Raw genomic sequence first — 12,424 nt, 5'->3', positions numbered from 1 at the left:
CAAGAATGTAATCAAATAAGTGATTGGTGGGTAAAAATGTCTTCTCTGGCTGCTGCACATGCAACACTTTTTTTTTTTACAAAATGTGCTTGGTACTGAAACTGAATTATTTGTAACAAAATCAAAGCCACTGTGCATTTTACCACCAGCGCATTCAAGAACAACATGATTGTTCTGATTTATTTCTCAGTATGGAAGTAAAACTTGTTTCTTTGGACTTCCAGAGTTCAACACGGCTAATCCAAGATGGACCTTTGTTTTCCTTTAAGCAAAGTCACTTGAGTCACGTTCAACTCCAACCACTTTCACAAAAAACCTGATTTACAAAACAAAGAATCAATTGTTACAAGTGGCTTGTGAAGGCACCACAATTTGAAGTCAAATTTCATTTTTATAAATCTAACAGTAAGTTTGTGTTTTCACCAATTTTGCTGCTTAAACACTTTTAAATCATGGGACTATTTTGTGACATTTTAACTGACCAAAAATGACATATGCAGCTGAGGTCCAAAAAAGATGTGATCCCTTACTAATAAATATTTGTAATCCTAACATGCAGTATTGCAGTTTAAGTAACATTTGCTTTTTGTCGCTAGTGGTTCATAAGTATTGACAGCGCTTCACTTTTTAGTAAAAAAAAATTGTTATAGCCCTATTCTAAAATAGAATAAATTCATTTTTGTCAAATATTCTACACACAATACCTCATAACGAAAAGGTGAAAAGTTTTTTCATTAAAATTTTTGTACGTTAAAACTAAAAAAAATCTAAAAAATAAAAAGTATTCATAGCATTTGCTCGATACTTTATTGATGCACCTTTGGCATCCTTTTGAATACGACGCCACAAGCTTGGCACACTTGGGCAGTTTTGCCCATTCCACTTTGCAGCACCTCTCAAGATCCATTAGATTAAACATGAAGCATTGGTTTTTATCCAGGATGTTTCTGTACATCGCTGCATTCATCTTAGTCTAATCAGGGAGGTGACCAAGTGGTCACTCTGTCAGCGCTACAGCATTCCTCTGTGGAGAGAGGAGAACCTTCCAGAAGGACAACCATCTCTGCAGCAATAGATAGATTGAACTCGGTGGTGTGAATGCCAGGCATCATGTTTGGAGGAAACAGGCACTCCTAGTGATGATGAATATCTTGAACCCTTTTTTTTTCTTTTTTTTTAGATGAAAGATTATGTATTTAATATTTGTTGACTTACTCAGTGTATTATTTATTTATTCACTGTTCTGTTACAGACAATAAGGAAATGGGTTAAAACTGATATGATATGAAAAATGGGTAGGATTAAATAAGCTCTGTTTCTTCCTACTCCTTTTCGGACATGCTGTAATGAAACAACTGGAAATATGTGATGCATTACATTGTATCGCATGCACGTTCGAAATAAACTGAAACTGAACTGAACTGAACAGTAAAGCATGGTGGTGGCAGCATCAGGCTGTGGGGATGTTTTTTAGCGGCAGGAACTTGGAGACTAGTTAGGATAGAGAGAAAGATGAATGCAGCAATGTACAAAGACATCCTGGATGAAAACCAATGCTTCATGTTCAATCTAATGGAGCTAGAGAGGTCCTGCAAAGAGGAATGGGCAAAACTACGTTGTATGCAAAAAGACTTGAGGCCGTAATTGCTGCCAAAGGAAAGAAAAATAAATGTATTCCATTTTGGAATTAGACTGACAACACAATGGCGAAAAAATGAAGCGCTGTGAATACTTTCCAGGCACACTCTAGTCTAGTTCATGTGTTTTAAGATTTGTGGCACCAAACTTCTTGAGTAAATCTTTACAGTATTCAGCTTACAGACACACACAGAAACCATCTGAGAATGAGATGTAACATAACATATATCAGTAACAATATCAGAGAGTGTTGCACTTGAAATGATTCAACCCCTTTGTAAATTACAAAAAAAATAAAAAATATGGCCAATAAAAATAATTTATATAAAAAAATGTATATATAAAATTTACAGTAAGGGGTTAAACATTCGAAGTGCATTAAACCAGAATGTGTTCCTTTTGGCTCTGTGGTTGTTTTTGTGACTGCGTGATGTAAAGTGCTCTCTTTCAACACAACTTCAAGCAAACAAAAACAAAAAGAACATTCCCTGATTGCTTTACGCTGAACATCGATTAAAGTGTTCACATGTGAAGAAAACATACCTGACAAAGTGGTTCCGAGCATCTTGATGTGGTTGCAGTAAAGCCATGCGCAGAAAACATTTGGGGGTAATAATGACTAGGATGGCATGTCTGTGCTCTGCCACTAGAGGGCGCCCTCTGCCAGAGAGAGAGAGGGCGAGAGAAGGGTGGTGAGAGAGGCCCGGTGGAAAGACATGGCACTCGTCAGCTTTCCTTGGAGTCTCCTCAAATGTAATAAAAGTGGGACGAGGTTGCCAGACCTCAGCGATGACAGCCGCACACAGCTGACAGAGAACACATTGCACAGGATTTACAACGCAGGGGATTCCAAGCATCGCAGTCATCTTGTCTCTGATGAAGTGCTGGGATGATGAGGACATTTACAAGAGAGCACGGGTTCTTAAATAAGTGGGCCGAGTAGGGACCTGCGTGGCTACTGGGGCCCAGCTCTGCGGCACAGCCAGCTGTTCGGCAGAGAGCTCGTCGGCGAGGGCGTCCAGCTCATCCGCTGAGAGTATGCAAGTCCACCTTGACCTTCTCTCCGTTACTCAGCATCCCCACGGTGGGGTAGAGGCCGCCGGGAGGGAGCGCCATCTCTCTCCGACCTACTAGCTTCCCGTTTCTCGTGAAAAACACCTGGAGGACACAAGGAGAGGAGAAAGTTCATATCTCCACAATCTGTACAGCTTGCTTTGTCTTTGTTTGGGCCGTCACTTTTAACTTGTGTTTTCAAATGATTCATTTGGAACACTTTTACATTTGGATTAATCATGATTAATTACAGTTCTTTACTCGCTTGCATATTCTAAACCAGGGGTGTCAAACGTACGGCCCGTGGGCCGGAACAGGTTTTATCCGGCCCGCAGGATGAGTTTACTAAGTATAAAAAAAATGAGCCAAAATTTTTGAATGAAAGAAACCGCTGTTCTAAATGTGTCCACTAGATGTCACAATAGAAATTCTTTGTATCTTTGTAGATTATGCTACATACACTATATTGCCAAAAGTATTTGGCCACTCATTAAAATTATCAGAATCAGGTGTCCTAATCACTTGGCCCGGCCACAGGTGTAGAAAATCAAACACTTAGGCATGAAGACTGCTTCTACAAATATTTGTGAAAGAATGGGAGCTCAGTGATTTCCAGCGTAGAACTGTCATAGGATGCCACCTGTGCAACAAATCCAGTCGTGAAATGTCCTCGCTCCTAAATATTCCAAAGTCAACTGTTGGCTTTAATATAACAAAATGGAAGAGTTTGGGAACAACAGCAACTCAGCCACCAAATGGTAGGTCACGTAAACTGGCAGAAAAGGAGTCAGCGGATGCTGAAGCGCATAGTGCAAAGAGACTTTCTGCACAGTCATTTGCTACAGAGCTCCAAACTTCATGTGACCTTCCAATTAACCCACGTACAGTACACAGAGAGCTTCATGGAATGGGTTTCCATGGGCGAACAGCTGCATCACCTCCCAGGGGGTGATCAAGGGTGATGGGTCAAATGCAGAGAATAATTTCGCCACACCTAGTGTGTGTGTGACAATCATTGGTACTTTAACTTTATCTAAGCCATACATCACCAAGTCCATTGCAAAGCGTGGGATGCAGTGGTGTAAAGCGGGGGATGCAGTGGTGTAAAGCGTCGAATGCAGTGGTGTAAAGCGTGGGATGCAGTGGTGTAAAGCGTCAAATGCAGTGGTGTAAAGCGTGGGATGCAGTGGTGTAAAGCGTGGGATGCAGTGGTGTAAAGCGTCGAATGCAGTGGTGTAAAGCGTCAAATGCAGTGGTGTAAAGCGTCGGATGAAGTGGTGTAAAGCGTGGGATGCAGTGGTGTAAAGCGTGGGATGTAAAGCGTGGGATGCAGTGGTGTAAAGCGTGGGATGCAGTGGTGTAAAGCGTCGAATGCAGTGGTGTAAAGCGTGGGATGCAGTGGTGTAAAGCGTCAAATGCAGTGGTGTAAAGCGTGGGATGCAGTGGTGTAAAGCGTGGGATGCAGTGGTGTAAAGCGTCGAATGCAGTGGTGTAAAGCGTCAAATGCAGTGGTGTAAAGCGTCGGATGAAGTGGTGTAAAGCGTGGGATGCAGTGGTGTAAAGCGTCAAATGCAGTGGTGTAAAGCGTCGGATGAAGTGGTGTAAAGCGTCAAATGCAGTGGTGTAAAGCGTGGGATGCAGTGGTGTAAAGCGTCAAATGCAGTGGTGTAAAGCGTGGGATGCAGTGGTGTAAAGCGTCAAATGCAGTGGTGTAAAGCGTGGGATGCAGTGGTGTAAAGCATCGAATGCAGTGGTGTAAAGCGTGGGATGTAAAGCGTGGGATGCAGTGGTGTAAAGCGTGGGATGCAGTGGTGTAAAGCGTCGAATGCAGTGGTGTAAAGCGTGGGATGCAGTGGTGTAAAGCGTCAAATGCAGTGGTGTAAAGCGTAGGATGCAGTGGTGTAAAGCGTGGGATGCAGTGGTGTAAAGCGTCGAATGCAGTGGTGTAAAGCGTCAAATGCAGTGGTGTAAAGCGTCGGATGAAGTGGTGTAAAGCGTGGGATGCAGTGGTGTAAAGCGTCAAATGCAGTGGTGTAAAGCGTCGGATGAAGTGGTGTAAAGCGTCGGATGCAGTGGTGTAAAGCGTCAAATGCAGTGGTGTAAAGCGTGGGATGCAGTGGTGTAAAGCGTCAAATGCAGTGGTGTAAAGCGTGGGATGCAGTGGTGTAAAGCGTCAAATGCAGTGGTGTAAAGCGTGGGATGCAGTGGTGTAAAGCGTGGGATGCAGTGGTGTAAAGCGTGGGATGCAGTGGTGTAAAGCGTCGGATGCAGTGGTGTAAAGCGTCAAATGCAGTGGTGTAAAGCGTGGGATGCAGTGGTGTAAAGCGTGGGATGCAGTGGTGTAAAGCGTCGGATGCAGTGGTGTAAAGCGTCAAATGCAGTGGTGTAAAGCGTGGGATGCAGTGGTGTAAAGCGTCAAATGCAGTGGTGTAAAGCGTGGGATGCAGTGGTGTAAAGCGTGGGATGCAGTGGTGTAAAGCGTCGAATGCAGTGGTGTAAAGCGTCAAATGCAGTGGTGTAAAGCGTCGGATGAAGTGGTGTAAAGCGTGGGATGCAGTGGTGTAAAGCGTCAAATGCAGTGGTGTAAAGCGTCGGATGAAGTGGTGTAAAGCGTCAAATGCAGTGGTGTAAAGCGTGGGATGCAGTGGTGTAAAGCGTCAAATGCAGTGGTGTAAAGCGTGGGATGCAGTGGTGTAAAGCGTGGGATGCAGTGGTGTAAAGCGTGGGATGCAGTGGTGTAAAGCGTGGGATGCAGTGGTGTAAAGCGTCGAATGCAGTGGTGTAAAGCGTGGGATGTAAAGCGTGGGATGCAGTGGTGTAAAGCGTCGAATGCAGTGGTGTAAAGCGTGGGATGCAGTGGTGTAAAGCGTCAAATGCAGTGGTGTAAAGCGTGGGATGCAGTGGTGTAAAGCGTGGGATGCCGTGGTGTAAAGCGTCGAATGCAGTGGTGTAAAGCGTCAAATGCAGTGGTGTAAAGCGTCGGATGAAGTGGTGTAAAGCGTGGGATGCAGTGGTGTAAAGCGTCAAATGCAGTGGTGTAAAGCGTCGGATGAAGTGGTGTAAAGCGTCGGATGCAGTGGTGTAAAGCGTCAAATGCAGTGGTGTAAAGCGTGGGATGCAGTGGTGTAAAGCGTCAAATGCAGTGGTGTAAAGCGTGGGATGCAGTGGTGTAAAGCGTCAAATGCAGTGGTGTAAAGCGTCAAATGCAGTGGTGTAAAGCGTGGGATGCAGTGGTGTAAAGCGTGGGATGCAGTGGTGTAAAGCGTCGAATGCAGTGGTGTAAAGCGTGGGATGTAAAGCGTGGGATGCAGTGGTGTAAAGCGTGGGATGCAGTGGTGTAAAGCGTCAAATGCAGTGGTGTAAAGCGTGGGATGCAGTGGTGTAAAGCGTCAAATGCAGTGGTGTAAAGCGTGGGATGCAGTGGTGTAAAGCGTGGGATGCAGTGGTGTAAAGCGTCGAATGCAGTGGTGTAAAGCGTCAAATGCAGTGGTGTAAAGCGTCGGATGAAGTGGTGTAAAGCGTGGGATGCAGTGGTGTAAAGCGTCAAATGCAGTGGTGTAAAGCGTCGGATGAAGTGGTGTAAAGCGTGGGATGCAGTGGTGTAAAGCGTCAAATGCAGTGGTGTAAAGCGTCGGATGAAGTGGTGTAAAGCGTCGGATGAAGTGGTGTAAAGCGTGGGATGCAGTGGTGTAAAGCGTCAAATGCAGTGGTGTAAAGCGTCGGATGAAGTGGTGTAAAGCGTGGGATGCAGTGGTGTAAAGCGTCAAATGCAGTGGTGTAAAGCGTCGGATGAAGTGGTGTAAAGCGTGGGATGCAGTGGTGTAAAGCGTCAAATGCAGTGGTGTAAAGCGTCGGATGAAGTGGTGTAAAGCGTGGGATGCAGTGGTGTAAAGCGTCGAATGCAGTGGTGTAAAGCGTCAAATGCAGTGGTGTAAAGCGTCGGATGAAGTGGTGTAAAGCGTGGGATGCAGTGGTGTAAAGCGTCAAATGCAGTGGTGTAAAGCGTCGGATGAAGTGGTGTAAAGCGTCGGATGCAGTGGTGTAAAGCGTCAAATGCAGTGGTGTAAAGCGTGGGATGCAGTGGTGTAAAGCGCCAAATGCAGTGGTGTAAAGCGTGGGATGCAGTGGTGTAAAGCGTCAAATGCAGTGGTGTAAAGCGTGGGATGCAGTGGTGTAAAGCGTGGGATGCAGTGGTGTAAAGCGTCGAATGCAGTGGTGTAAAGCGTGGGATGTAAAGCGTGGGATGCAGTGGTGTAAAGCGTGGGATGCAGTGGTGTAAAGCGTCGAATGCAGTGGTGTAAAGCGTGGGATGCAGTGGTGTAAAGCGTCAAATGCAGTGGTGTAAAGCGTGGGATGCAGTGGTGTAAAGCGTGGGATGCAGTGGTGTAAAGCGTCGAATGCAGTGGTGTAAAGCGTCAAATGCAGTGGTGTAAAGCGTCGGATGAAGTGGTGTAAAGCGTGGGATGCAGTGGTGTAAAGCGTCAAATGCAGTGGTGTAAAGCGTCGGATGAAGTGGTGTAAAGCGTGGGATGCAGTGGTGTAAAGCGTCAAATGCAGTGGTGTAAAGCGTCGGATGAAGTGGTGTAAAGCGTCGGATGAAGTGGTGTAAAGCGTGGGATGCAGTGGTGTAAAGCGTCAAATGCAGTGGTGTAAAGCGTCGGATGAAGTGGTGTAAAGCGTGGGATGCAGTGGTGTAAAGCGTGGGATGCAGTGGTGTAAAGCGTCGAATGCAGTGGTGTAAAGCGTCAAATGCAGTGGTGTAAAGCGTCGGATGAAGTGGTGTAAAGCGTGGGATGCAGTGGTGTAAAGCGTCAAATGCAGTGGTGTAAAGCGTCGGATGAAGTGGTGTAAAGCGTGGGATGCAGTGGTGTAAAGCGTCAAATGCAGTGGTGTAAAGCGTCGGATGAAGTGGTGTAAAGCGTCGGATGAAGTGGTGTAAAGCGTGGGATGCAGTGGTGTAAAGCGTCAAATGCAGTGGTGTAAAGCGTCGGATGAAGTGGTGTAAAGCGTGGGATGCAGTGGTGTAAAGCGTCAAATGCAGTGGTGTAAAGCGTCGGATGAAGTGGTGTAAAGCGTGGGATGCAGTGGTGTAAAGCGTCAAATGCAGTGGTGTAAAGCGTCGGATGAAGTGGTGTAAAGCGTGGGATGCAGTGGTGTAAAGCGTCGAATGCAGTGGTGTAAAGCGTCAAATGCAGTGGTGTAAAGCGTCGGATGAAGTGGTGTAAAGCGTGGGATGCAGTGGTGTAAAGCGTCAAATGCAGTGGTGTAAAGCGTCGGATGAAGTGGTGTAAAGCGTCGGATGCAGTGGTGTAAAGCGTCAAATGCAGTGGTGTAAAGCGTGGGATGCAGTGGTGTAAAGCGTCAAATGCAGTGGTGTAAAGCGTGGGATGCAGTGGTGTAAAGCGTCAAATGCAGTGGTGTAAAGCGTGGGATGCAGTGGTGTAAAACGTGGGATGCAGTGGTGTAAAGCGTCGAATGCAGTGGTGTAAAGCGTGGGATGTAAAGCGTGGGATGCAGTGGTGTAAAGCGTGGGATGCAGTGGTGTAAAGCGTCGAATGCAGTGGTGTAAAGCGTGGGATGCAGTGGTGTAAAGCGTCAAATGCAGTGGTGTAAAGCATGGGATGCAGTGGTGTAAAGCGTGGGATGCAGTGGTGTAAAGCGTCGAATGCAGTGGTGTAAAGCGTCAAATGCAGTGGTGTAAAGCGTCGGATGAAGTGGTGTAAAGCGTGGGATGCAGTGGTGTAAAGCGTCAAATGCAGTGGTGTAAAGCGTCGGATGAAGTGGTGTAAAGCGTGGGATGCAGTGGTGTAAAGCGTCAAATGCAGTGGTGTAAAGCGTCGGATGAAGTGGTGTAAAGCGTGGGATGCAGTGGTGTAAAGCACGTCGCCACTGGACTCTAGAGCAGTGGAGACACGTTCTCTGGAGTGATGAATCATGGTTTTCCATCTGGCAATCTGATGGACGAATCTGGGTTTGGAGGTTGCCAAGAGAACAGTACATTTTGGACTGCATTGTGCCGAGTGTGAAATTTGGTGGAGGAGGAATTATGGTGTGGGGTTGTTTTTCAGGAGTTGGCTTGGCCCCTTAGTTCCAGTGAAAATAACTTTGAATGCTCCAGGATACCAAAACATTTCAGACAATTCCATGCTCCCAACTTCCTCTTCCAACATGACTGTGCACAAAGCAAGGTCCATAAAGACATGGATGACCGAATCTGGTGTGGATGAACTTGACTGGCCTGTACAGAGTCCTGACCTGAACCCGATAGAACACCTTTGGGATGAATTCAAACAGAGACTGAGAGTCAGGCCTTCTCAACCAGCATCAGTGTGTGACCTCACCAATGCGCTTTTGGAAGAATGGTCAAAAATTCCTATAAACACACTCAGCAACCTTGTGGACAGCCTTCCCAGAAGAGAAGCTATAATAGCTGCAAAAGGTGGACCGACATCATATGGAACCCTGTGGGTTAGGAATGGGATGGGATGGGATGGCACTTCAAGTTCATATGTGAGTCAAGGCAGGTGGCCAAATACTTTTGGCAATATAGTGTATGTATAAAAAATAAACCACATGTTAGTGCACCAGTCGAGGAAAATGAGCAAACTACATAAATAACATCCTGTAATTTGATGTTGATATTATTTTTTTATCATGATAGATTGAAAATGAACACCAATGAGTTGACTGATGAACATTATCACATAATTTATTCAGAAAGTTATAAATAAGGACATATAAAGATAGAATACTATTAACTACAACATGTAAGTGTAACAAAACCCCAACAACATTATGATTTGTACATTTTCAAAATGTGCTTGTTCTATTTTTAAACAAAGAAAACTATCTGAAGTTGTCTTTATTTTTAAGTGATTTTACCAGTCCGGACCACTTGGGAGTAGATTTTTCTCCTTGTGGCCCCCGATCTAAAATGAGTTTGACACCCCTGATCTAAACTAACTTAAACAAAGAGCCCAAAATGTGGTAGTCACAATGTCATCCAGGATGATTTTTGAATGTTTTACTTGAATGCATGTCATTTATTTGATAAAACTTGGTAACAGTTTTATGTATTTTGAAGTGGAATTAGCCAGCGAGCACACCATCTGGAGTCTCCTCACTATTCTTTGCACTGACCTGATCACTGACCGTGCCACCTTTTAGGTAACCATCCACGGTTAAGGTAAAGGAGCATTGACAGTACAGTGAAAATAAATAGCGTGACTAATCTGAGTATATACATGATTGATGCAATACTTTTTATGAGTTAACTCATTATTTCTGACAGCCTTAATTATAGTACATTAAAAGAAACACTAACAGGCATCAGATGAGACATGCGACTGTGCGAGACTCATTCACACCTCGCAAGACTTTAAAGGGGAACTGCACTTTTTGGGGGGAAATTTTGCCTATCGTTCACAATCTTTCTGAAACACAATCTATTTTTTAGGATTTTAAAGATGATATAAAAATTAAACGTTTACAAGATGCGGCTAATGGAAGTCACCGTTGTAGCCTTCAAAACCTCTAAAACAACTTCAAAACCCTCAAACAATGTTTTGTACACACACTGCAAGTCTATATATAATGTAGTAACAGACACGTTCATAACATTATATAATATGTACAGTATTTACTGTATTTTGGTCATTTTGTGCACACTAATTATTCTGCGCATTTATTTCTGTTTCCATAGCAGGGCACTTCCCACTTCCTGCAACAAATACTTTCCTACTCCTGGAATCAAACGCGAGTGTGTGTTGTAATCATGGCATACTTGGTAACAGACAACAAAGACGATTATTTTTGGACATATGAGGATTCACAACCTTATCTTTTTTAAATGAAATATACAGAGGACCAACTGCTGCTTATGGAAGCAAGCACGAAGAAGATATATACAGTATATATACAGCCGTGGTCAAAAGTTGACATACCCTTGTAAAGGACATATTGTCATGGCTGTCTTGGGTTTCCAATCATTTCTACAACTCATATTTTTTTGTGATAGAGTGATTGGAGCACATACTTGTTTGTCACAAAAAACATTCATTAAGTTTGGTTCTTTTATGAATTTATTATGGGTCTACTGAAAATGTGACCAAATGTGCTGGATCAAAAGTATACGTACAGCAATGTTAATATTTGGTTACATGTCCCTTGGCAAGTTTCACTGCAATAAGGCGCTTTTGGTAGACATCCACAAGCTTCTGGTTGAGTTTTTGACCACTCCTCTTGACAAAATTGGTGCAGTTCAGCTAAATTTGTTGGTTTTCTGACATGGACTTGTTTCTTCAGCATTGTCCACACGTTAAAGTCAGGACTTTGAGAAGGCCATTCTAAAACCTTAATTCTAGCCTGATTTAGCCATGCCTTTACCTTTTTTGACGTGTGTTTGGGGTCATTGTCCTGTTGGAACACCCAACTGCGCCCAAGACCCAACCTTCGGACTGATGATTTTAGGTTGTCCTGAAGAATTTGGAGGTAATCCTTTTTCATTGTCCCATTTACTCTCTGTAAAGCACCAGTTCTATTGGCAGCAAAACAGGCCCAGAGCATAATACTACCACCACCATGCTTGACGGTAGGTATGGTGTTCCTGGGATTAAATTTGATTAAATATTAACATTGCTGTATGTATACTTTTGACCCAGCAGATTTGGTCACATTTTCAGTAGACCCATAATAAATTTATAAAAGAACCAAACTTCATGAATGTTTTTTGTAACAAACAAGTATGTGCTCCAATCACTCTATCACAAAAAATAAGAGTTGTAGAAATGATCGGAAACTCAAGACAGCCATGACATTATGTTCTCTACAAACTTTTGACCACGACTATATGTACATTTTATATATATATATATATATATATATATATATATATATATACATATATATATATATATATATATATATATATATATTATATATATATATATATATATATATATATATATATATATATATATATATATATATATATATATATATATATATATATATATATATATGTGTATATTGTGTGTAGAATTTTGACAAAAATACATTTATACCATTCTGGAACAGGGCTGTAACATAACAAAATGTGGAAAAAGTGAAGCACTGTGAATACTTTCTGGATGCACTGTATTTTACTAGCCACATGTAAATGGTACGTGTAGTAAATTAGGAAGCAGATTTCCACACAAACATTGGGGTTATTGTCTTTGTGCTAGCTTGTGGTACTTTATCAGTAAATAGAGGCATATTGTCTGAATTGAAGCGCTATAAAATACTGAGAGTTTGAGCAATCATAATTTCACACTTTTGTGAGCCAATTTAAATCAGCTGGCGATCTACTGGTTGGAGACCCTTGCTTCAGTGACGTGACGTCACTGAATGATGGTGGAGGTGATTTTTTTGTGAGTGTCACCATGACAACAGCAGTGACAGGTAGTCTGTCTTAAAATATGTGTTGTGCCAAAAAGTGATTGTCTGCCAAAAAGAGGATTGCGTTATGTTATTGTAATGATAAAGAGGGCCGCCCCTCCCTATACACAGATCACATGCTGTGTATAGGACCCCGTTTTGCGTGAATTAACACATGTATAATGTCAACTAATGAATGACAGGATGCTTCATATGTCATTTTACGGCAAACATATTCCTATCCCCTTCCTGCGATTTTCTATTTTTTTTAGTTTCACCTTAAGTGTTAAATCCATCATATGGTAGCGCTATAAGA

General features: G+C 43.2%; 1 protein-coding gene across 3 annotated transcripts in view; it reads right to left on the bottom strand.

The window, feature by feature from the left end:
* Positions 1–15: 15 nt before the first annotated feature.
* Positions 16–12,424, bottom strand: part of spryd3 (SPRY domain containing 3) — a 117,202-nt gene continuing 104,793 nt past the window's right edge. For 2 of the 3 annotated variants that reach the window (XM_061982636.1, XM_061982655.1), the window contains one exon: positions 16–2,796. In XM_061982636.1, the coding sequence (XP_061838620.1) occupies positions 2,662–2,796 (135 nt within the window). In that variant the 3' untranslated portion in view covers positions 16–2,661. The remainder of the gene's footprint in view (positions 2,797–12,424) is intronic. The other variant, XM_061982646.2, reaches the window with a different exon arrangement.

This window comes from Nerophis lumbriciformis, linkage group LG01, assembly GCF_033978685.3.
Source record: "Nerophis lumbriciformis linkage group LG01, RoL_Nlum_v2.1, whole genome shotgun sequence".
NCBI lineage: Eukaryota > Metazoa > Chordata > Actinopteri > Syngnathiformes > Syngnathidae > Nerophis > Nerophis lumbriciformis.
The sequence above is the reverse complement of the archived record's forward strand: the minus strand, read 5'-3'. Positions and strand labels throughout refer to the sequence as shown.